Below are 24,026 nucleotides of genomic sequence, written 5' to 3'. Positions count from 1 at the left end.
CTACAAATTCTGTGTATTTTGCTGCATAAAATGTAGACTAGCACAGTACTGGGGAAACCAATTTCTATACAATTAAACCACCAAACAACTGTAAAATATAGGGTAAAAAACTACACTACACTACTACATTATTATGAAATAGCGACAGTGACATCTTATTTCCAATCCCATGACAAATAAAAAAAGCCTTTTTGAAAGAAAGTGAAGTGAGTAGAGGAGATGCTTCTGTTCAGGTAAACATCGAGGAAAGGTAGGACAGTGATCAATGGATCCAGTTTTCATCTTGTCTCACTTTATTTACGTGAAAGCAGGGAATGTAGTGGAGAGTAAAGTAAACTGACCTCAACTCTGTGTTTACTCAGTTTTTTATTTGTCAGTTTGTCCACCTCTGTAAAACAACATTACCTTAATAATAAAAGTAGGTAAATAAAAAAAATCCCTCAAAAAATCTGGACTTAATTATCAAGATAGGCTAATTGCCATCCTAACCCAGCCTATCTAAACCTTAAACAAACAGCACACAGCTGTCTAAAATTATTTTATCAAAGAAGAAGCAGTTTGTAGGATATATAGTCAATGAATACAGCAATTTATTTATACATCAACCTTCATGAATATTCATCATTGACATCAAACATCACCATAAAGCGCCTGCCAAGCATATTTTTCACCGTTTTGTCTCCCAGTAACTAACTAGTCCTTAAATCTCTCGCAGAAAACATGAATGTGAGACACTCTCATTGACTGTCAGCGCTAAAGAAGAAGTCCAGCCTGTCTCCTGTCTAGCGGGATTTAAGCGAAACAGGAAGTAGTCAAGAGGGAACCCTCTTGGTTCTCTTGAATGCTTTCGGTCGACAACAAGAAGTCAATCTTTGGTATCGACGGAAGTGAGTCGTGACTAGTTCCTAAAAAAATAAGGCATCCCGGAAGTCTTGCCGGGGCGATGATGCTGCGCTAAATCAAGTGAGTTAATGCTTAAAACTTTGGTTTTATGAAATTATAGACATAAAAATAAAGATTCGACTCTAGTTTCGAGTTTTATAGTGTAAACTTGTATAGCTATCCACTCCAGGTATGATGTCTGCTTGTCATTTTTCTTCTTTCTGGTGTAGCAAGTATCTAAGAATGAAGGCAAGTTAACGTTAGCCAGCTAGCTAACACAATAACGTTACACATACTGATTAACGTTAGGTAACGAAAGCTAAGCGAGGCGGCTAACAACATTGGCTAGCTGTTTATGGACTTGTCTCATATATCTTTATTTGTTCTTACGCTGATTGAATCAGTGCTTGTTTGCGGCAAGAGTTAGCAACATTGTATTCGTGTAGCTAGCGATACTCTCCCTGTGGTTATGTCCTATGTGTCTCGATTTTTTTTCACCATTAGTTATAAGCTAAAGCTTGCTAGCCTTGCTTAAAACTCGACCAACGCTAGCTAACTAGTTGTTCGTTTTTAGCAGAGGAAAGGCAGGAGGGTGTTGCTGTGGGGTCTAGTCACCACCACTAGCTTTAACTTTAGCCTGTAATCTAAAGTTGTCCTGTCTAAAGACTGATGGCTAAAAACATCTAGTTTGTCTAGTGGAGGGGGGCAGCTGAAAGTGAAATGGAGATGACTGAGGATGTATGCTCATACTACCCGTGAGACAACCAACACTGAAAACAAAATCTCGTCAAATCGCTCAGCATTCATCATGTTATCTGATAGTCCAGTGGTCAAACCTGTTGTGATCAAAACATGCCCGTTCATCCTGTTACAGAGTCAGTCAGTCAAAAGTATAAATGTTACCAAAAACGCAAGCACTCCTTCAATAAACGTGTCACAAATAAATTATACTGCCAGCAGGATATGCTTTAAAATGTACAAAATACATCCTGAAAACAGGGACATCTGAACCTTCCTGAAGAATCAAAAGGTTATCATACCTACATGCAATGAAGGGCCGGCTATCAATTATCTAGCAACATAAATAATTTATCTACACACAGGATGCAAGATATTCTGTTTACTCTTATTTTCGTAGCATTGTTTTTTCTAGAGCAGGGATGGCAAAACATCTTGACATGGAGAACCATCAGCTGAAACATATACAATTAGACATTAGCTCATTGTGATATCTTTTAATATACCTTGTAATAAGCTTTTTATCTCAGCCACACCTCCAACACAATGAAATTGCATCAAAACATATCAAATAGATCGTCTGTGTCATTAGATCTAGAGCTTAAACACTCGAGGGGCACCTGATTCCAGGGTGCATGGTGATCAGGAAAGTCATGGGATTGGATGGAGAGCAGCGATCTGTTTAGCTTGGTATCTCGCGCTATCCACCCTTTCGAACCCTGTTGGTTTCTACACACTATAAGCTGTTTGTCCTCTGCGGTTTTTCCTGATAGTTCTGACACTTCATGATGTAGGCTAAGCCCACCTGTGGAATCACTTGGTTGTTTTTTATCATTGATTAATCTCACCAGCCCAGCATCACATGTTTTTTTTTAAACTACTGTCTGTAAGAGAGTATGTTACAGTCTTCAAAATACAAATACACTGTCTTTAGGAGAATGCGGCTACAAATTACAACTAAGGTTATTAGCCTACATATGCTTCTCTTAACTTTTACATTGAAATTTTTCCTGTAGAATATTGTGTAGATATAGAGGTCATGTTGGTTTCTAGGATCAGTCGGCATTACAATGGATCTAATTTGGATATTAATATCATGACATGTGGACAGTTGCACTGTAATTGTAATTCATACTGTATATAGGCTATGTTTGTTGGCTGAGCAGTAAGCACGGGTGATGAATTTTCATTGTGTTTACTTTTTCTTTTCTTTTTTACCTCTCGGGGCAAGTTTCCTCCAGTGGGAGAGCCACTGCAGTTAAATGACTATATAGGAAACGCTGCCTCATTTCTCTTCGGTACTTGTCTTCCACACAATACCCAGCCGCTCCTCAACACGTTGTCTCTGCTGTCCCAGGTGCAGAGCCCTGTCTCCTGTCTCACCGCAGGAATGCCGGGTGGAGAGTACGGGGAGCTCGGGGGGAGCCTCCCTGCCATCGCCTCCCTGAACGCTTCCTACTCCACATCCCTGTCCCTCCCTTCCCCCTACCTGTTGGTGCCACCCGGGGAGCGCAAGGTCATCTCCGACGTCCGACGCACCTTCTGTCTCTTTGTCACATTCGACCTCCTCTTCATCTCCCTCCTCTGGATTATTGAGCTGAATGTGAGTGTGCAAGCCTGATGGTCATACACACACGGTTTGTTTTCACTTGGGCTCAACAGGCAGAAGTTTTGAAGTTTTACAGATGCTTTTACGTTTGCGTTTGGATCTTACTGCTGTGCTGCTCTCTCTCTCACAGCAGGTGATTTTATCTGTTACAAAGCGGACGATCAATGTGTGTGTCAATCTGTTAAGACTTAGTTTGACTCTTGCTGACTCTGCTTTCTCCCCCTTCAGATCTCCAGCACAATCTGGCAGAGCCTGGAGAAAGAAGTCATCCATTACAACTTCAAGTTTTCCTTTTTTGACATCTTTGTAAGTGCAACACTCCAACTCTGCATGCATTTGGGTTTAATGTAGAACGGCGATACTCGATCCTGATCCTGCTTGTTAACATTATGTTAAATATGAGATTGGTGATTGATCTGCTCTTATGATTATACTAGTTTTTCGTAGGAGAACTTGAGCTGTTTCCACCATATGTAAACCAGTTTTTTTTTGTTTCAGTGTTGGTTTCAAGACATTTATTATTGCTTGTATTTTTTTATAGCCTGATTCATATGAACTGAATGAGCAGCCAAGATTGGTAACACGCCTGCATTTATTGACACAAAAGGAGAAATGATAGCAGGGTAAACAGGCCTTGCTCACATGATAACATTAAAAGCCTGAGGTCATTTCCTTGTTACGTTCCTTCCTCCTTGTCACAGCTCCTTGCTCTGTTCCGTTTCCTGTGTTTACAACTCGGTTACGCTGCTGTGCGTCTGAGGCATTGGTGGGTCATTGCGGTAAGAGAGCTCATTCAGCAAAACAGACACACACAGACAAACTGGTGGACAAACTCCTATTTGGAATGATAAACAGGACTTCTAACACAGATCCACGTCTTCCTCCCTTCACAGATCACCACTCTAGTGACTAGTGCCTTCCTTGTTGTCAAGGTCATCTTATCTAATGTGAGTGTCCCCCTCGTGCAGCATATTAGCCCAAACCACTTCACCTTTTTCACTTCTCCATTTTATGCCAGTAATGTATTGTCTGACTGTGTGACGTGATGATTGCGGTGCTGATGACTTTATTGGAGTTTTATATGTTGCACCGAGGATCAAAGACAGCAAGTGTATTGACTTTCCTCTGCATTATGACCTGTGTTTAGTATGAGACTCTTATGTCAAACACACTTATACAACTCTCTTAATTTTTATATATTCAACTATGGAGAAGTAAACCAAATTAAATGCTGCTACCATCTCCGATATGGAAGTTGTAATAGCGCTCTGGTAAACAGTCCATTGGTGCACAGATAGATATGGACACTTCACCATCAGGATGACATGGCTTCTTTCCCTACACAGCTCCTGTCCCAGAATGCCTTTGGCTACGTGTTACCCATCACTTCCTTTGTGGTGGCATGGCTGGAGACCTGGTTCCTCGACTTCAAGGTGCTCACTCAGGAGGCTGACGACGAGAGAGGTGAGCGAGAGATGTCCTACAACTTCAAAATTAAATCTAAATATTTGCGTCTCTTCTAACCGTTTGCCCCTTTGTCCCCCACGCAGCCCGCCTAGCAGCGGTGCACGCGGCCTGCGAACGCGCCCCCATGCTCTACCCCCGTGCTGTTTCAGACGGACAGTTCTACTCCCCACCTGAGTCCCTCGCAGGTAGCGGCTGTTTAAGACTTAGCTTGTCTCTCTATCTCACTCCCTCTCTGTTTTATCAGCCTCATGTGCCTAACAGTGTGTATCTCCATGTGCTGTTAGCCTTGCTATGAATCTAACCTCAGTGGGGTTATTTTATGTGTCCTCTCATGTGTACTGTTTCTTCTGGATGTGTTGTGTTTTATGTCTTGCTGCACCCAAATTTACGATTTGGGACAAACTGAGTCATTACCTTGAACTTGTGTCCACAGGCTCTGAAGAAGATCTGGACGAGGAGGGTCTTGGGCGCAGAGCTGTCACTTCACAGGTACTGTATCCTTCTGTAGGCCCTTTATACTCATCTGTCCTGGCTGTTTTTCACCTGATGCTGACTCTGGTGGTCTCACCCTCTCCCTCTTCCTCTCTCCAGGAGAAAGAGTATGTCAGACAGGGTCGTGAGGCCATGTCCGTGGTGGAACAGATCCTAGCCCAGGAGGACAACTGGAAATTTGAAAAGAACAATGTGAGTGTCTGATTTTGTTTTCATATACATGGTTCAGCTGAAGGGGGGAATTCTCGTCTGGCCCTCTGGTTGGTCCGCAGGGTCAGGCTTCAACAGAGCAAAACAAAACACCAAAATAAACCAGTTTAGTTGTAATGCACTTCAGGTGGTGGATTTTTTTTTCTGAATCAGAAAATTAAAAAACAATAACATTTTCCATTAACATTGACCTGTAATTAAATAACTGAGAAGGAATTCAGTATTGTAAGTGAATGAATTGCCGTTCAGATTAACTTTGAGTTCATTGTACTGAAACTGAAATGACTCCAATGTTTTGGAATGGGGAAAAAGAAAGCACTGTGAAACTAATAGTGTTTTGTTTTATGTCAGGACATGGGAGACTCTGTCTACACTCTGGAGATTCCCTTCCATGGAAAGACCTTCATTCTCAAGGTACAGCAGCCCTTGTGCATTCATTGTGAAACTGCATATTGTCAAAAATATATCCTGCGGATAGTGAGCTAAAAGTTTTAGAGCCCTGGTATTTCTATCTTATATTTAGAGATGGATATGAGATAAATGTACAGGCTGTTGACTTTTGATTTGGGATATTTTTGACCACCATGCTAAACTCTTTCAATAATGCCACTTTACCCACTTACAACAAGGGAGCATAAGTATTACAACATATTATTAGATTTTATTTCTTTATTAGATTGAAGTGAATAGAAGTCATGCATATGTAATAATTTATCCTTGTGTCCGCACAGATTTTTTTTTCCAGTATTGTGACCCACCAACATCACCAGTCTCTGTTCTTTTGATGTGTTTTTTTTTCAAGCTGTCGTCAATGCTTCTCTTGCATCTCAGTGTGATTTTATGTATAGGATTTATTCTGCCCTATATAGGATTTATTCTGCCCTGCATTATTGTAGTTTGGCAGTGTGGAACAGTGGATCGATTGCATGATGTAAAAAAAAAAAAAAAAAAGCCAGGCTCTATGCTACTGCAGTGTTCACAAACCTTTCACCTTTTGTCTTAATTCTTCACACCTATCCTGCTGGTGGGCATGTGTTTTGAACGTCCTCTAGAGGGCGCAGTGGTAAAGCTCGTGAGACAAATTTGGTGTCAAGACATGTCAGATGATAGGTTACCAGGAATAGACCCTTTTGATTGATTGATTGATTTTATTTGAAAGATTTTAAAATGTACATAGGTTTGAAAGCCCTTAGGCCACAACCATAAACATATAGTGAAACTGTCGAGGAAATTAACACACAATAAAGTCAAGAAGACTTATTTCCATTGTGGTCCTTGTTCACAAACAAGGCTGACGTACTTCTGTTTTGTCATTGCAGAGTACAGAGCAGTTTTCACCATTGCCAGCAATGTTAAGAAGCCAACTTTCTGTATAGTCGTGTTGCTTGCTGGTGGTATTGATATTGATTGGTATTGGTATAGTTCTCTTTCTGTTGTCAGACAACTGACAACAGAAAGAGAAACACAGATATGTCAATGACAACATCTGTATTGTGTTCTACACTTTATTGAAACACAAAGTAAGTCATCACAGACAGAGTCTGTAGCCATGGAAAGTTGGCTTTTTTTTGTTGGCAATGGTGAGAGCGAGATCCATACCCTGCGGAAGTACTTAAGCCTTGTTTGTGAAAAGCGGCCGAGTTACAAAGGAGTCACTTTAGCATGTAAATTTCCCTTAGAGGAATTTAGAGTAATTATGAGGAAACCCACTATCTAAAGGACCGTTTGTAGCTGAAGGCTTGTGTTTGGAGCTGGTTTGGGACAGCGACTCCATGGAGTCACTAAATGACGAGCATTGACAAGGCCTCGGCGAAGCCACAGCAACCTCATATTTATTTTACATTTGGACACAGTTCTGCTTTGTCCAAACATAAGGCCTATGTGCAGACAAGTTCTATAAACACATAAACAATTGCAAAGAGAAAATCAAATGTCTAACATTAAATGAATTTTCTAAATGTATGATGAACCAGCAAGTGCCGAGTGTCCCTCTCCATCACACTAATGTTCACAACTTGCAAATTTTGCCTCTCTTTCACATGAAATGGGGTCAAACATTGGCCTTCAAATGAGCCTCCAATAATGATTTATCACATGTAGATTATTCATAGTAAGTAAAAGCTAAGAGAACAGAAATCCCTCAGCAGGTTGACAGCAGGATTAGGGATTTATTCTAGCTGTTCTGGCTTTGTTTTTATTGCACCAAGTAAACAAAGGAATCTACTGCTGCCTTTGAGGAAGGCCGGCTCCTGCTGTAACATTTAATGATTAAACATGAAATGATTGACAGGAGAAAAGGATGTAGGTCCTGAAAATGCCTTAAAATGTCATCAATGACATTATCTCAACTTAAGGTGTTAAAGGTCTTGAATACAGATAAAGCATTTTATGTATTAAATTTAGTTTCAGACATCTTAAAAGATGTTCCAGTTACTTATTATTACTAACTTATTATTACTTATTATTACTAATTTCCCTCTGAGAAATCAGCCCAGTCACACAGACCTATGTTATGATAGGTCCACCAAGGAAAATTACAAAACCAATTAAAAGATATTTCATTGTAAGTAATGCAGTGATTTTACAATGGTCAGGATTTGTCCTATAATTAACACGTACTCGGGGATTTTGCAAGCTAATTTTCCTAATTAGATGTACAACCCCAATTCTTTTGGTTGCTTGCTGTACACCTGTGCTCATACTGCTAGCTGAAATATAGCCATGTGTTTTATAGATTGTCACACAGCTGTTCCATGTTGGTTTTTGATTTGTTTTGTTCAGGCCTTTATGCAATGTCCTGCTGAGCTTGTGTATCAAGAGGTCATTCTGCAACCAGAGAAGATGGTCCAGTGGAACAAAACCGTGTCTGCTTGCCAGGTGACAACAGTGACAACTCCTTTCTGTCCTTTTTTTCTTGTCTTTTTAAACATTTCCAGTGTTTAGGTTGTGGCTTGCTTTTAACCAAAGCCTAACAGTGCTTTCTGTGTCTCTCCTCAGATCCTCCAGAGGGTTGATGATAACACCCTGATATCGTATGATGTCTCTTCTGGGGCAGCAGGAGGGGTTGTGTCTGCCAGGTACGTCAACACAATACAGCTACAACGACAAACTGACTTGCACAGTGCACTGCTGCTGTTACAGTTTTATCTATTTGAAACAAGTCTTCAAATATGTCTTTTTCCTCTGTTAGGGACTTTGTCAATGTGCGGCGGGTGGAGCGCAAACGGGACCGCTACCTCTCTGCTGGCATGGCAACGGACCACGATGCCAAACCTCCACACAGTCGCTACGTCAGGTCAGACCTCGCCTCTCGGAGCTCGGCTCCCTGTCACAAACACAATAAATGAGAACATTGGATTGATTTGATAAAAGTGCAGTTGTGTTAGTTTGATCTCTGCAACTATTCTCTGTCCTGTACTCTACTCTTCTTCTCTGCTGCAGAGGAGAGAACGGTCCAGGAGGATTTGTGGTCCTCAAATCCAGCAGTAACCCATCTGTCTGCACCTTCATCTGGGTCCTCAACACAGACCTAAAGGTGAGAACAGGCAAACTGCAAGAGGTCTTAACTACCCTAACTAAGTATTTTCTGTTATTTAAGGCTAGATGTCTGTGTAGAAGCCTTTAAGATAAGATACAATAAGGTGAAACTGTAATTATCTCCATGGGGAAATTTGGTCATTGCAGCAGCAAATAGTGATAGGATGCAGCAAGGAAAAATAGAATAAAAATAAGAATGGAGCAAATGGCAGGTATTAAACATAACTTACAATTACAGCACTAGAATATATTTCTACCCTAACCCTAAGTAGAAATATATGAATGACAAGTATGAAAATATGTGGGTCTGGAAAATACCAGCCATAGAAAATAATCAGACAAATGAAGAGAAATTAATGGGAAGAAAATAAAAATAAAAAATGAAAATGTCAAAATATATGTAATATATTTACGAATGAGAAAATCTGATAATATGAAGAAATAAAAGTGAACACTAACCTTTTGTGTTTGGTCTTGTCAGGGCCGACTGCCCCGCTACCTCATCCACCAGAGTCTGGCTGCCACTATGTTTGAGTTCATGACCCATTTACGCCAGCGCATCGCCGACCTGCGCTCCTCCCTCCGCTAGGACGACGCCTGCCGCCATACTGAAAACAGGAGAGAGATGCCTGACAGTGCCACAGCAGGTTGGAAGGTGTCACTGGGCATTTTTTTTTTTTGCGAACCCAAAAAATGGGTGTAGCATGACCCTTGTGATGGGAAACACTTACTGAAAAGACTGGACATCAGAGCATAGGAGACGTGAGACATGTGACCGCACATTCTCGGACATTAGAGAAGAGGAATCATTTGGTTATCCGAGAGGACGTTCCTTCTTCTCCTTAGACTTCAACAACGTTGTTTTAAAACATGGTCACATCCATATTTTTATGTAGACCTATATTGTTTTGCTGTGTCCCTCTGTGCAATGAGAATTTTTGTTTCCCAAACCGGCCAAGCTGTCTTGAGTCAGGATGGACTTTGCTGAACCAAGAGGACTTGGATGAGGATGGATGTGATTCTCACTGTGTGGGCCTCTGTCTCTCTCATTTACAAGAGAACTGAAGCAGTGACATGACTGAAGGTTTGCTGCACCAAGCAGCTGTCTGTCTCTGAGCCTTATTCTACTACACACAAGGTTAGCCATTGATTGGCTGCTTTCATTTTGTTTAGATGTTTTTTTTGTTTGTTTGTTTTTTTGTGTTCACTGTACCGTCTTAACTGTGGTTCTCTGGTGCACCTGCCCTAAAAAATCCACATTTCACAGCCTTGTCTTCAACAAACACTTTTTTATTCACTCCCTCACTCACACAGCTTGTTCTCCTTGACTACACTGTGATCAATGGGGGAACGAGTCACACTGCAGTGAAATCACCACTAGAGGGAGAAACCACTGATCCACCCAAATGTGAAGAGTGTGAGAAATGAAAACCTCTTGGTTTGACGTCATTACCTGTCCCAATGTGCAACGAATCTAATAGCCATTTCCTCAGATGACATTGTTGGTAATGCTGGGTTCGCTTTGCACTCTGGGACTGGCCAAGAGGTCAGACTGAAGTCAAACCAGCAGGCTGCCATTTTTATGTTGTGTTACCAGTGCATTATCAAGCTCAGCCTAGAAAAATGAAATGATGGAAAATGATGGTCATTAATCAGGAAGCTGGATACTTGCTAGAGCTATCCTTGGTGCCAATAACCTCAAGTGGTCTTCCGGCAAAATAGCTGAACCCTCCAGTGGTTGTCAAAAATTGTTACTGTACTGATATATTACCAGTGACTTTTATACGGGCCTCCCTTCAGGCCCTGAAACGTGGCAGTGAATGTGGTTTTTCTATCATTTCTTACATTATGAAGCATCATGTTGTTTTTAATCAGTGAAACATTTCAATTGGGGCTCATTAATTTTTAGTTTTGTTCCAAAATCTGCACCTCAATGTTGTGGCGTACCTCACAAGATCACAATCCTTAGTGTTTACGCAACGCATGTTGATGAAAGGCTGAGACCTGGTTATTAGTTCAAGTTGCTGGGGAGATTAACCAAGCAGAGAGCATTTTTTTTCTTCTTTGTGCCTTTCAGTCCCATAAAATGAGGCACAACAGCGGCTTTGTTCAACTGTTCACACTCTTAAGGACCATATTTATTAGGCCTAAGCTCACAATGACCGCATCACAGTCACAACATGTCCACATGGCTTTGAGGGGCTTTATTTTGCAAGCCCAGTTATTTCTGGATGATATAATCACAGTCTGAAATTATTCCTCATAATGAAGTCGGAGGCTAACGGTTATTGAGATTTAACTGGATCATTTGTCGAGATTTAATTTGGTTACATACTGTACAGAGAGGGAATCTCAAATGGAAGTAATTAAATGATATCAATATTTGGTGCCTTTATTACAATTTCAATATGTCAGCCTTTTCTTTTGCTCCTAGGTTATTTTAGCCAAGCATACTCTGTTAAACCAATGCTTTATACCTTTAACAAAGGTATATGTGTATAAAGCCTTTAGTACTTCAGTTTTGTATTTTTTTTTGTTTTGTTTTTACTGTTCTAGCAATGTTTGAATTTATGTGCATCATAACTACAGATCATCTATAAAACATGTTAATTTAAAGCCATAACAGGAATACTGACCAACTGTTGTGTATTTTTACGAAGAGTTAACCAGAGTCCAATCTCTAATAAAATGTATCAACTGATTAGCCTGTCTTGTGAAAGTAATTTTCAGTTTCAAACCTCGTTTTTACTCACAGATATAACCAGTTCATTACTGTGGCTGGTGGTGATTCTAACTAATCCGGTGTCTTATGATGTGCCGTCTTTTAACACCGGACCAGTAAAAGCATGAAGTAATGTTGCTGAACTTTCTAATTTACTAATTTAACTAACTATTTGTTAGCTACTTATGTCCCAGTGTTGCATCCTAGGGGTGTTTATGTCACGAACAATATCTTGTGACCAGAGTTTCCGTCACATGCGAGTCACCCCCCCCTTTCATGGTAATTATTATTCCATAGCCATCATTAATTTGACATGGAATATGTGAACCTGATGTGCTTCCCTGCAACGCTGTAGCTTCCATAATCTTTGGCCAGAATCTTATTATTTCTTTGACAGGTGTCTTGAAAATTAGATGGTCCATGATTGTTGGATAGAGCCAGCTGAGTCTTTGGCTCATACTTAAGCAATTCATAGCATCCTTGCACAGATTCTTAATTAACCACTTTCATGCAGATTCTTGGTTAACCAATCAGAGTAACCACATACTCATACAATGAAATGCGATTATCTTGTAATCTATAAATTCATGCAGCGTTGTGAACATTCACAGTGTGGGAAGTGTGATCAGACAAATAGTTAAAGGGGAGATATGTTGGGCCAGGGGCAAATCACGACTGCTAAGACCAAAGAATGGGGCAGCTCACATGATTGTGCTGTGACTGTCTTCTGAGGCTGAGGGTGTGTTTGCATGGGTGTGTGAGTGTGTGAGTGTGTGAGTGTGTGTGTGTGTGTGTGTGTGCTGATGAGACCGCGAGCCTCTCACTGCTGTCTTTGTCCTCCATGTAAGGCTGATGAGAAGCAGCACTCCTTGGGCCGTCGTCTGCCTGAGCATCTTCACCCAGGGAGAGTCCGGCCGGAGACCTGGAGACCAAACCTCCACTGGACCCGTTTTCATCTGGATCTGGATCCACGGCGGGGTCAGATGGGAGCTTGGGGATCAGCGGGCTTCGTTTAGTAATGTTTTGATCCGTTCTTCATTCGTGATCTGAACATTTTCGCCAGACACTCTTCCTCTAAGTCTTTCTGGTGGACTGTGTATGTCTTACATATACATTTTCTACCTCGTCTTTACCACATATTTTTTTGGAAGTATATTTCCGAGGGTGTGAATAAGGTCTCACTTCTGGAAGGATCTCTTCGGAGCAGAGTCTACAGGAAGAGCGGAGTTGTGGAGCTGAAGCAAAGCAGCTGATGTCACACATATATATATAAAAGACCAGACTCGCCACTGGAATCCACTCTCGTTCATCACACCTCTTCATATGCCTGAGCTGTTGCTGAGAGGCTTGAGGAACATCTGTTCTGCCGTTTGAGGACCCGGACCCAGACCCCAAAGTCCTTCTGCGTCGTTGACTCTGTTCCTAAGAGATGGGGGCAGCTTTTAAGAAGTTCTGCTGCTGCTGCTGCTGCAGCGATGAACATGATGAAGATGAGAAGCAGCCTTTAGTTAAGTAAGAGGACCGTAGATAGGCCAGAAATGACTTGTGTAGTCCTGTCCTTGTCGTCCTCATATTCATTCCAAACTAACAAGTCACACCTATTAACTATCCTGATGGTACCACAGTATCTTCCTTGTTGCAATGTCAGAAAGTGATGTGCTTTTTCATGTGGGTAATATCTGATTATACCCTATGTAATTATAACCATGGTATGAATTTGTATTACCTGTATGTGTGTGTTTGTGTGTGTGCCAACTACACAGTCCTGACCCCCTGGAGTATTTTGACCGTGAAGTCCAGAAGCGTCGTGACCAGGAGACCAACCTGTGGAGCGAGCCAGGAGACCCCAGCCACTCGGAGAGAGACGATGACCGGGCGCTTTACAACCTGCTGCAGGCCAGGGGCAAGACCCGCATGGGATCCACGGTCAGAAACCACAGGCAGGGAGTGTGTGTGTGTGTGTGTGGGGGGGGGTATGTATGTATGAGGGCAACAGAGGGGGATTTCTACTGGAAAATTCAGAGTTTATTCATGCTTCATTCAATTATTTTTTATTTTTGTATTTGTATACTTTATTATCCCCGTGGGGAAATTTGTCCTCTGCATTTGACCCATCCTATACACACACTAGGAGCAGTGGGCAGCCACAGTACAGTTCTCCAGTTCTTTTGCCAGTGCCTTGATCAGGGACCGGGACAGGGATTAGGAGTATTAACCCTAACATACATGTCTTTTGATGGTGGGAGGAAACAGGAGCACCCGGCGGAAAACCCACACAAACACGGGGAGAACATGCAAACTCCACACAGAAAGGACCTGGGACGGGATGTGAAGCTGAAGGGGAAAAAAGAAACTAGACAGAACTTGCACACTGATAAAAAAAAAAAGGAAGAAATCCCAAAAAGGCTAACTGCCGCAAAAAAACAAAAAAGGACTACCATTTATTTACATGAGGTGCAAAAACTAAAAAAGTGCATGAACAGAAAATGTTTTGCTTCATGATCATCAGTTCTGAATACACAAAGCCACACCTGACTATATAAAAATGGTCTTAATCAATTATTCAGACAAGCCATAGGCTAGCATGACAGTGATCCACTCATCCAATCACAAGAGAGCAGGCCAAAAGAACAGGAGAAATCCTACACTGAGCTGAAAGAAAAACATATTTTAATAGCTTCGTCCTCGTCTTGTGTAGGGGTATCGCCGTCTGAGTGTGGACATCGAGGCCATGAGAGACACACGCCGAGAGGTCAGAGACAAGTGGAAGACAGTCCTGGAGAACCTAGGTGAGAGGCTGATGTGAGATGAGACGTGAGACAGATCGTCACCCAATAACACGTCGAGTAACCATCGACTGTTTGCCTTCCTTTTCTTCAGGTTTCATGGCAGAGGCAGACTCGCTGTTGACGGTGTCTGCCGGCACCTCTTACGACCGCATGCGCAACGCCCCGGCAGCACGCAGCCTGCTGCACACGCTCCACTCCGAGACCTCCATCTTCAACTCCAGAGAACCGCCGCCTGAGAGATACCTCTTCATCCTGGTGAGTGAACCGTGGGCCCGCTGCCTATTCGCGCTCTTCTTAAAGGGGCATTAAGCAATCTATGACCTTTATTGACATCTATCGGAGACCAGTAGGAATTGCAACATCTCCTCTTACACAAGTCTCCTCCTTGACCCCTCACACCCTTCCTGCCCCCTTGAACTACGGTGGCCCGCAATCGGCACAAACAGTAAAGTCACATTTTAACATTAGAGACGAGTAAGCTCGCTGATTAGCAGAAAAAAGAAATTTATCATGCTAAATGCTGTCATAGTAATACTGCTTTGTTATTTGCTTTATTGGCTTGAGAACAAAGATGGGGGGGGGGATGTCTTGAAATGATAATGGGTGGGGAGTACAGGAGTATTGGAAACTGAGTTTTGAAAGCCAGAAATCTCAGCACTCGGCAAAGTAACCGTTGAGTCATTGTTATTGATCAATAACCACAAACCTCCTGCAGATATATTATCGTACTTTCTGATAAAATGAGCACAGTGACAGTCTCACTTCATCATCTCTTGTCTACACTCTCCCTGCTCCAACCACTTCTCCTCTTCCTCCTCACCCCCTTCAACAGGATCGTCTCATATACCTAGATGCAGCTGAGGACTTTTTGGCAAAAGCGAGACGCTTCTACCCACCTAGGGATAATGATGATGACGAGGAGGAGGAGGGGGGCACGGGCCTTTCCATAAATCTGCCGCTGCTACTTGCCAGGGTCGAGGCCATGAACGGAAGAGGGGACGATGACGAGGACGAGAGCGGAAGAGAAGATGGAAACTTCAGCGACAGATCCTAAGATCCACAGGCTGCAGCGATTACAGACAGGAGGCAGGGGGCAGTAGTCGTCCAAGCTGGAGACCTGGAGGACAGAATTGCATACTTCCTCATATCCCCAATAAAAATAAAAGTGTCTGGTGGCTCCAACAGCACCGCTGCTGCTGCTTCTCAGAGTTTTTAGGCTGAACAATTCCTCCTTTGTGCCCCTAACCGCAAAGCTTGATTATCATTCAGTTTTCTCTGGTCAAATTCTAGATTCAGGTGAATCTTGGAGAGTTGTGGATGTTATCTGTCTGTGTGTGTGTGTTAATTCTGTCTACCATAGAGCTATATCAAGTTCTTCAGCCTGTTTATTGTTTAGTTGTTGCAAACCTGCAGGGCAGTAATGTTCCTATGAGCAGACCCCCCTTTATATTTTGTCTTATGATTATCAGCACTCAATTCATTCAATCACAAGAATTCATTCAATCACAAGACGTCCTCTTGAAAAATATTCAACAGGCTGAATCATTATCATCACTGAATAAACAGCCTAGTGACCAGACTTCAGATTTTTCTTTTTTTTTCTGTTTGAGTTTGTGAGTTTGTATGTTTGAGTAATTACTACTTTTATTTAATGCATTGTATGTAATGAAGACTTTATTTGGCTCCAAAAGTTAAAAAAAAAAAGGAAAAAAAGTCTAGTTAGTATGTTGAATGTTTAAAACGTGTGTGTGACCGAGGTGAGGTGACATTCAGCTGACGTATGTAAGGGTCTTTTCCTCTCCAGCAACATGCTGACAATGTGAGAGATTTGAGATGTGTGGCGGTTTGTGTATGTGCTCTGGTGTGAAGTTGATATTGAAATAAAGTTGCAACCTGAAGCCCAACTTATGTGTACTTTGTAATGCTCAGATGATTCCTCTGTTCTGTCTTATATGGAGTTATATGAAACTCTAGTCACTCATGGAAATACACACAAGACAAAGAATAAATGTAGAATTTGCATAGAACTCGGCAGTCCAAAGCTTAGAATCTCAATCTGTGTACACTACAAAAAAAGTCCATCTTAACAAGTAATTTAGTCTCATATTTAGCCTTCAGATCTTATTTTTCTTAAACCAAGAGAACAATTCTGCCAGTGAGGTGAGATAACTCCAATTTCAATTTTCTAGAAATGGGTGTCTGTATCTTGAAAAAAGTCAGAATAAGGCAGCTCACTGCATTAATATCAAGAAAATGACACTTTGATTCAATGAAATTCTTGAATTGAGTTGACTTGCATTGGAAACAAGTGAAATTATCTAACTTCACTGGCAGATTTTTTTTCACTTATTTTAAGAAAATTCTGACTCAATAATAGACTAAATGACTTGTTAAGATGAAGATATTTTGCAGTGTAGTAGAAAACTGAGCAGTGATTCCAGAGACACTGATACTGTGGCGTGATAAGCCTTTGAAGCAGAACACAAGGATCCTCCTCAGTCCGTTTCTCTGCTCTCACGTGGCTCGCCTGCTGCGGCTAACACCGTGATCCGTAGACAAACTGTAAATCCTGGCTTGGTGCAGCCTGTCCGGTGCCTGGCCATCCCAGCGGGACCAGTGGGGGCACAGATGGATGGTGATGTTGATGTTTTGGTGGTCAGCTGCTTGTTGTTGTTACTGTTATGTAAGGGAGATACTCTGGTAAGGGCACATCTTTTAACACGGCACCAGCCTGCTGGCGCGTTGGCACACAGACACACAAATAGCTGGTTTCACTTGACTTGATGGTGCCAGTGTGAAGCTCTAGGCTCAAGTTGAAGATTGTGTGCAAGTACTCCTATATATAAAGAATCAACAGCAAATGAACTTTCCGCTCAGTTTCCTCTTGCTGCCAAGCAAGCACACTGTGTCAGGTTAACCTGTGTAGGAAGCTTCTCCCTGTCCTCCCACTTTCATTACTCTGTCACCCAAAAATATATAACTTACTCAAACCTGCACTCTCGCAATAACTTTCCACATGTTGCCTTATTTACCTCCTGACAGGCTTATAGGCATTTTGCTGCAATTGCCCTTCTCCCCCCCCCCCCCCCTCTCTCTCTCTCTCTCTCCCTCCCACTCCCCCTCTCTTTCCCTGTGACAGCTCATTTAAATGTCACTTCCCAGCAGCTGCGGCAGTGTGGTTATGCAACACAAGGTCCTTCCTGGCCGGGCCCGGCCCGGTGCTGGAGGAGGGACGAGGACGCGGTCTGATCACTGTGACAGGTCTCGCCTCATCACTGCTCACCTTTAAAGACCCTCCACACCCCTGGCTTCATTAGGATAGCGATGGCATGACTCATCCCACAGCGGCTGAGAGATAAAAGCCTGCACAGGTCATAAGTCCTGTCTGATGCACTACCATTGCCTTCTTAGAAATTACTTGTATAGTTTTATCTTGTGGATATCTAGAATAAAAAAATAACATAAAAAAAAATAAACACAAAGTTCAATCTGTGTAGTATCTTTTCCAATATAAAGAATTGATTGCTCAGTGTCAAGCTGGTTCTAAAAGGATATGATCTCAGCACTGGAGTATCCCATGCATAGTGACTTACTAGGTTTCTGAAATGGCATTTCATGGTTGCCATGGCGTCATAACATGACTGGATGCGTGACCCCTCGTGCCGACAGTGCTCTTGCTCTCCTGTCTTTCTCTCACAGAGAGCGATATTCTACATGAGCAATGTCACCCTGCTGAAAAGGTGTAGAAAGGAAGTTGAAATATTACTGTGCTTGACAGGTTGAATGAAAATAACATTGAACTGTTGCATGTGGAATGTTGGGCAAGAATAGGCAGTGGAAAGGAGGGCCAGTGAGTTTGATTAATATACCAGCTATAGATTTCATATCACAGTTTGATCAGTCAATCAATCAAAACTTTATTGTCCCCAAGGGTAAATTTGCTCCACAACAGCCATCCACAAACAAAAAAATATATAAATAGTAAAAAAGACAAAGATAAAAAGCTGGAAAATGGAAAATGGCTAAGATGGAAAATGGCTAAAACAATAAAGAAGATACAGATGGGACATTCAGTATCACAGTGTATGCTGTTTCTGTTTCAGTATGTGAAAATCAAGAAGACAGTGTAAAAACCCCCTAATGGCAATGTGATTGATGAGGCACAACGGACTGGAAGGCTTCATGTCACGGGGATGAACATAGTTTTGCTGCATTTTGCTGCGTATGTGATCTGTGTTATCTGATGATATCAGTGCCTGATGTGGACGGGTGAGTCAGAGAGAGGGACCGGTAGTAACACCACACCACCAGACAACTGCCAGCAGAGGTGACTGCGCGCGCGCGCGCGTGTGTGTGTGTGTGTGTGTGTGTGTGTGTGTCACAGGCTGTAACCTGAGTTGATTATGGCTGGCGTGGCTCTCTGTCACCGAGGTAATGAATCACTGGGGATGGATCTCTCACTACTACGGCGAGGCAGCGCACTGTACGGGCATCTAATGAGGGGGTTTTGATGTGATCACGAGGTGTACCTGTCAAATAAACCCTCTTTTGAATTATATTATGAATATAAAGTCGGCAGGATGTTACGGTGCCACTCTGTCACGTTCTATAGCTCGCTGTTTGGCCCTCTGCCTCCAAGTGACAGATGTACGTGTGATCTCTAACCTACGTGTGTGTAATACCCTTTGTGTATGAAAAACAGCCGCGTCATTGTCAGCGTGGGCTTATCTCTTTCCACATTAGTGGCGCGTGGCTCCATGTACATCAAGACCAAAGCCCCATTAAGATTCCTCCTCGAAGCACAAACCCCTTGTGTGTGTCTGTCTGCACGTTTATGTAATCTCCATATAGACTGACTCCATGTTTGTGTTCTGAGGCGGGGCGCTTTCATCTCCAAAGACACCGGTATCACAGCTAAAGTGGAAAGTGTTGGGTTGAGTGATTATGGAGGTGATTGGGCATACAATTTGGGTATCAGGGGATTTTCAGCCCAATTACCCATAACCCCCTCCTCAGAGTCACTTCCAGCTCTCGGGGGGGAATGAGACAGGGAGCGCTTGGTGTCGGATGTCAGCACACACTGATTGTAGAGTGACAACATGGATCAGAAATAGCAACAGGACGTCTATAAAAGTGCTGGACAGACCCAAACCCAGACATAGACAGCAGGAAGAAGAGAGAGAGAGAGAGACACAGAAGGAGGAAAGAAGAGACACATCCAGCTGAAGCATCACTGTTTCCCTGGGCAAACATCTCCCCGCCACAGACACGACTGACAGGCCGGACCTGAACACCGAACTCAAGAGAGCCGCAGAGACCCCAGCGGAGGAGATAAAGCCTGACACGTCGACGGACAGATCTTCCCACAGCAGAGATGATGCAAGTGTGCACCTCCCTGGAGAAGCGTGACGGGGTTGTGGTGGGAGCCGAGCTGGCCTGCTGCGTGCGGGAGGAGAACAAGTCTCAGAGGGAGAGCTACAGCGCTGACTGGCGCAGTGTCAACCTCAAGACCCGAGCCCAGGACAGGTGAGAGCTCACAGACCCCCCGCAGGTCCTCAAAATGTAGTATGAGGTACCACTGAACAAGAATGTCTACTTCTAAGCCTCTGCAATCAGATAAAGATAATATTATCAGATGATATTAGATACTAATGACACCCTGGCTTTAATTTCAGTTTAACTTAACTGCCTCGCTGTAAATCTTTCTTTTCATAATAAAATATGGACTGAAATCAGCTTGGTAGCAATTATTGAATTCTTGGTAGGATTCTTCTTGTACCAGAAGGCAATTGGTGTCTAATTAAGTAAGTAAATCATCAGCAGTGCTCCCGCAGTTCCTAACTTCATCTTCTCTCCGATGCCCGCAGGCAGACAATGAACATGAACGACGACTCTCGCAGGGAGACTCTGTCCCGGCAGTGGCAGGCCCGCTCCCTGGTCCAGAGCTGCCCCTCCGGCGTCTACAGGGTGGGCACCGTGGAGAGAGGGGTGAGAGAGCACCAGCTGCTGCCCAAGAGGAGCACCCTCCCGCTGCCCATCTTCACCCCCGCGGAGCTGGGCGTCAGGCTGGGCCGCGGCGCCCCGCACACCGAGGAGGACCTGCGGCCCTTCGCCAGCCCGGACGGAGCCTGTCCCCTCAAGAGGACCGTGGACGACATCACGAAAGACCTCCCGCCCGTCAAGCCCACCCGCATGGAATTCGCCAAAGCGCCCAAAACCCTGGGCCGCTCCATGTCCCAGGAGGCCCAGAGAGGGTGAAAAAAAAAAAAAAAAAAAAAGAAGGGAGAGAGAGCGTGGATGTTAGGGAGAGACGAGAAGGATGAGAGATGGGGAAAGGATAGTCATGTGTCAGGAAAGAGCATGGAAAGATGTATATAGATTTATCCCTAGTGACATTCATCATAGACCCCACATAGATCATTAGCACCATCTGTGTATCTATCCCATCTTGGCAAGCACAACACCAGGTAAATGTCACGCTTTGTCATAGTTGGCATTTGGTGGTCAGTGGTATTAGGAATGGTTATGTGAAGGCATCCGCGCTGTGATGGAGAGGCAGACATGTGCTGTGGGGTGTGTGCTTTCAGCTGTGCCACGGGCTAATCTCCCCGCTGCCTGGAAAAGAGCAGTCTGCGCCGGCCCGGCTGGCCTTGTCAAGTCTGCTGTTCCCTCAATGGACTCCCCATGACCCTTATTTTTCCAGCAAGTGTTGCGCAGGCCAAATGGCATTTACTGAAGAATGGCTGTCAAGCGGCATTGCATGCAGTGGTGCACCTTAACCCACTTGCATGCAATTTCGTTTTGCAGGGGTGTGTTTTTGTATTGAAAGGTACAAAATGTTTTCAAAAAGGGAAATGAAAGTGTTCTTGAGGTTACTGTGTATCAGTCAAACCTGTTATATGTGGTATCGGAATGCAACGATACAGAACTTGAGATGGAAAATGACTTGCAAGAAGAAGAAGAGAGAGGTAGAAAACTGTGAAGAGGGATGGAAAGAGAGAAGGGGGAGTGGAACCGATGGGGAGGGGGGTTGATGGACGTGCCTTGGCATCAGCGCTCCAGGACAACAGAGCGCTGGTCAGCCTCCAGGACTCTGAAAGCCCTTGACACTCTCTGATCCCTGTAAAGAGTACAGAATGCTCCAGCCTGATCACACCTGCAGCCAGCACCAGGAAGCTGTATATACTGTATGTGTGTAGGTGTGTGTATACGTGCTGACACCTCTAATCAGGAGGGCTTAGGATCTAATAAAGCGTCCTTTAGGGTTATGTATTAACTGTTAGTTGAGTGGCAGCTGATATAATATATTCGATAGAAGAAGTGAACAGATGTTAGCTTGAGAGTTCCTTGAACCTTTACTGGCATATCAGAGTTTGAAATGTGTGCGGTGATGTTGAAATATTTTTTCCTAGAGAATTATTTTTCTTATTTTTACTAATAAAAGTTGAATTGCTTTTCACTCCTCTGTCAGTTTGTTTTCTGTCTGCGATGCAATATAAACATAATCCTACTTTGATTATATTTGATGGTGGATGGGTGGGAAGTTTTCTAGTACAGCAGGGGTTTTGGGTGGAAAGAAGAGAGAAGGAAGTGGAGAAAGATTAATATAAACCTGACTGACAAGCTACTGCAATCAAAGCTAACTTGTAACCTGGTTCATACAGGCTTCTGACCAGGCAGCAACAGCTGAGCTAGGCTATAATGATAATAGGATAAACACTGTCCTGCAGCCTTAGGCAAGTTTATAGAAATATGGTCGCTGCGTGATTAGATTACATTAGATTAAACTTTATTGTTCCCTTGGGGGAAATCGGGTTGTGGTAGCAAAAAAAAATAGGATACACCAAAGACAAAAAAGGGCATACATAAGAATAGAGCAAACACAACCAACGAATCAAAAATATATGAATGAAACAAATATATGAGTTACAGTATATGAAAGGTGTGCAAAAACACCAGTAGAACATACTGAGACAAAGAAAAATGAACGGAAAATACATGAATACATACTATTTCTCCCTCTAGATTGGAGGAGACACCGTGATAGACTGACTGTAAGGGAAAATCTTGCCAGACAGGCTGAAATTAATAGCCGGGTGTCGGTGCTGGATCCCTGTCTCCGCTCATTTGGGTACATACTGTGACACTGTCCTCCTCCCTCTGAACAAACCCCACTTCACCACTTTACGTCCCTCATTTATCTCTCATGTTCTGCCTCGTGTGTTTGCTCTCTCCCTGCCCAGAACACACTGTTCCCCTGATAGTATGTAGGGCTATGATGGACGCACTGCCTCCCTCCTCTTACCAATTTGCTCTCAAAGTCTACCATTTACTCTATCTAAACCTTAAATTATGAATTCTGTCTTTAGCCAGCTTTCTCAAATGAAGTCCCGCTCCTCGTATTTCTTAAAATATTTCTCTCTTAAACCCTTTCTCGCTTACTTTGCCTCTCACTCTCTCGTCACTCTCACCCATCTCCCTGTGATAGGCCGAGTTTAGTGGTTTTGTGATATTAATAGCTGGGTAAACATTGGCATTGCCCTGGAGACAGTGGAGACACGGCCGTATCAGCACGTTCTTCCCATTTGAGCTCTTAATCCCACTGTTTTATCAGAGATTTGGCCGTGCTGCCTTCCACCCTGCTATCTTTAAAATCACCCTCCCACTCAACCCTTGAAATCCTGTATACGCCCCGCCCCACACAGAAGTTTCCACACTCGCAGATGAACCTCCAACCCTGAAACCATCTTCAGTGGACGCCAAGGAATTTGGGAATTCATTTCAGTGTGTTCTTTGTCATCACCTGTAGGGGGTTTGAGGAGCGAGCTGGCTCTTGATCCTCCTTCCTCTAATCCCCCTAAGTACTCATCACGGTGTATTTAAAGAGAGGGTCACACAGTGTCAGGCGGCAGTAGATCCTACATGGTGGGTGTCACACTCTTGTTATGTTGCCCACAGTGATATAATGGCATAAATCAGCAGAGTCTGGCATGCAGAGTCTCCATGAACGCTTGTCAATACAGAAGAAGTGCGACTGAGTCGACTTTGCTCGAGTCCCAAGTCAGTCTCAAGTCTTGAGTCTTGAGGCACAAGTCTCAAGTCAAGTCCAAGTCAAGTCCATGTCATTAATGTCTCAAGTATAAATGTAGAACAGCAAGTCAAGTCAGAACAAATCAAGAGTCCAGTATCAATTTAATATCTTAAAGAAAACTAAATATCTAGGACTTTTCAATGCGATATAATTTTAATAGGATAAAAACTTGGTAAGAGCATCATTAGTTTGATTTCTATAATCAATTTCAACTTCAATACATTCGATCAAGATCTTTTGTCAAGACTTTAGAAACCTTCCCATGTCAAAGTCAAGTCCCAAGTCACCAGAACCCAAGTCAAGCCAAGTCTCAAGTATTCTCTTCATGCATCAAGTCAAGTCTCAAGCAATTGAAATTGTGACTTGAGTCTGACTCGAGTCAAAGTCATGTGACTCAAGTTGATTGTACAGTAGAGATCCTCCCACCCAATACCTGTCCATGTAAAACCAGTGCATATCCAGCATGTAACAGGTGTGACTTCCTGACTA

At 43.1% G+C, this 24,026-nt stretch overlaps 3 protein-coding genes across 3 annotated transcripts; all 3 read left to right on the top strand.

The window, feature by feature from the left end:
* The first annotated feature begins 900 nt into the window (after nucleotides 1-900).
* Nucleotides 901-11,612, top strand: stard3 (StAR related lipid transfer domain containing 3). Its single transcript, XM_071520064.1, has 15 exons — nucleotides 901-963; nucleotides 2,978-3,223; nucleotides 3,458-3,535; nucleotides 3,931-4,008; nucleotides 4,123-4,176; nucleotides 4,576-4,693; nucleotides 4,780-4,881; nucleotides 5,130-5,185; nucleotides 5,288-5,380; nucleotides 5,750-5,812; nucleotides 8,180-8,275; nucleotides 8,396-8,475; nucleotides 8,589-8,693; nucleotides 8,840-8,933; nucleotides 9,417-11,612. Exons 2-15 carry the CDS (start codon nucleotides 3,011-3,013, stop codon nucleotides 9,522-9,524), a joined length of 1,338 nt encoding a protein of 445 aa, XP_071376165.1. The 5' UTR covers nucleotides 901-963; nucleotides 2,978-3,010; the 3' UTR covers nucleotides 9,525-11,612.
* A 1,474-nt stretch (nucleotides 11,613-13,086) lies between these two features.
* Nucleotides 13,087-15,500, top strand: mreg (melanoregulin). Its single transcript, XM_071520063.1, has 5 exons — nucleotides 13,087-13,169; nucleotides 13,421-13,583; nucleotides 14,356-14,446; nucleotides 14,538-14,701; nucleotides 15,279-15,500. The coding sequence occupies exons 1-5, from the start codon at nucleotides 13,087-13,089 to the stop codon at nucleotides 15,498-15,500; spliced, it is 723 nt and encodes a 240-aa protein (XP_071376164.1).
* Nucleotides 15,501-19,620: 4,120 nt separating this feature from the next.
* tcap (titin-cap (telethonin)) lies at nucleotides 19,621-21,854 on the top strand. Its single transcript, XM_071520083.1, has 2 exons — nucleotides 19,621-19,972; nucleotides 20,314-21,854. The coding sequence occupies exons 1-2, from the start codon at nucleotides 19,821-19,823 to the stop codon at nucleotides 20,702-20,704; spliced, it is 543 nt and encodes a 180-aa protein (XP_071376184.1). The 5' UTR covers nucleotides 19,621-19,820; the 3' UTR covers nucleotides 20,705-21,854.
* Nucleotides 21,855-24,026: the final 2,172 nt, after the last annotated feature.

The sequence above is a fragment of the Centroberyx affinis genome, unplaced genomic scaffold, assembly GCF_046629955.1.
Source record: "Centroberyx affinis isolate AG114_WGS23_722 - 3 ecotype Tasmania unplaced genomic scaffold, CSIRO-AGI_Caff_v1 ptg000765l_1, whole genome shotgun sequence".
Taxonomy (NCBI): domain Eukaryota; kingdom Metazoa; phylum Chordata; class Actinopteri; order Beryciformes; family Berycidae; genus Centroberyx; species Centroberyx affinis.
This window is presented reverse-complemented; position numbering and strand designations above follow the sequence as displayed.

Coding starts and splice junctions, on each gene's coding strand:
- mreg (XM_071520063.1), top strand. CDS start 13,087: ATGGGGGCAGCTTTTAAGAAGTTCTGCTGCTGCTGCTGCTGCAGCGAT. Junction 13,170..13,420: donor GAGAAGCAGCCTTTAGTTAA/GTAAGAGGACCG, acceptor CCAACTACACAG/TCCTGACCCCCTGGAGTATT. Junction 14,447..14,537: donor GACAGTCCTGGAGAACCTAG/GTGAGAGGCTGA, acceptor CCTTTTCTTCAG/GTTTCATGGCAGAGGCAGAC.
- tcap (XM_071520083.1), top strand. CDS start 19,821: ATGATGCAAGTGTGCACCTCCCTGGAGAAGCGTGACGGGGTTGTGGTG. Junction 19,973..20,313: donor AAGACCCGAGCCCAGGACAG/GTGAGAGCTCAC, acceptor CGATGCCCGCAG/GCAGACAATGAACATGAACG.
- stard3 (XM_071520064.1), top strand. CDS start 3,011: ATGCCGGGTGGAGAGTACGGGGAGCTCGGGGGGAGCCTCCCTGCCATC. Junction 4,009..4,122: donor GGCATTGGTGGGTCATTGCG/GTAAGAGAGCTC, acceptor CTCCCTTCACAG/ATCACCACTCTAGTGACTAG. Junction 5,381..5,749: donor GGAAATTTGAAAAGAACAAT/GTGAGTGTCTGA, acceptor GTTTTATGTCAG/GACATGGGAGACTCTGTCTA.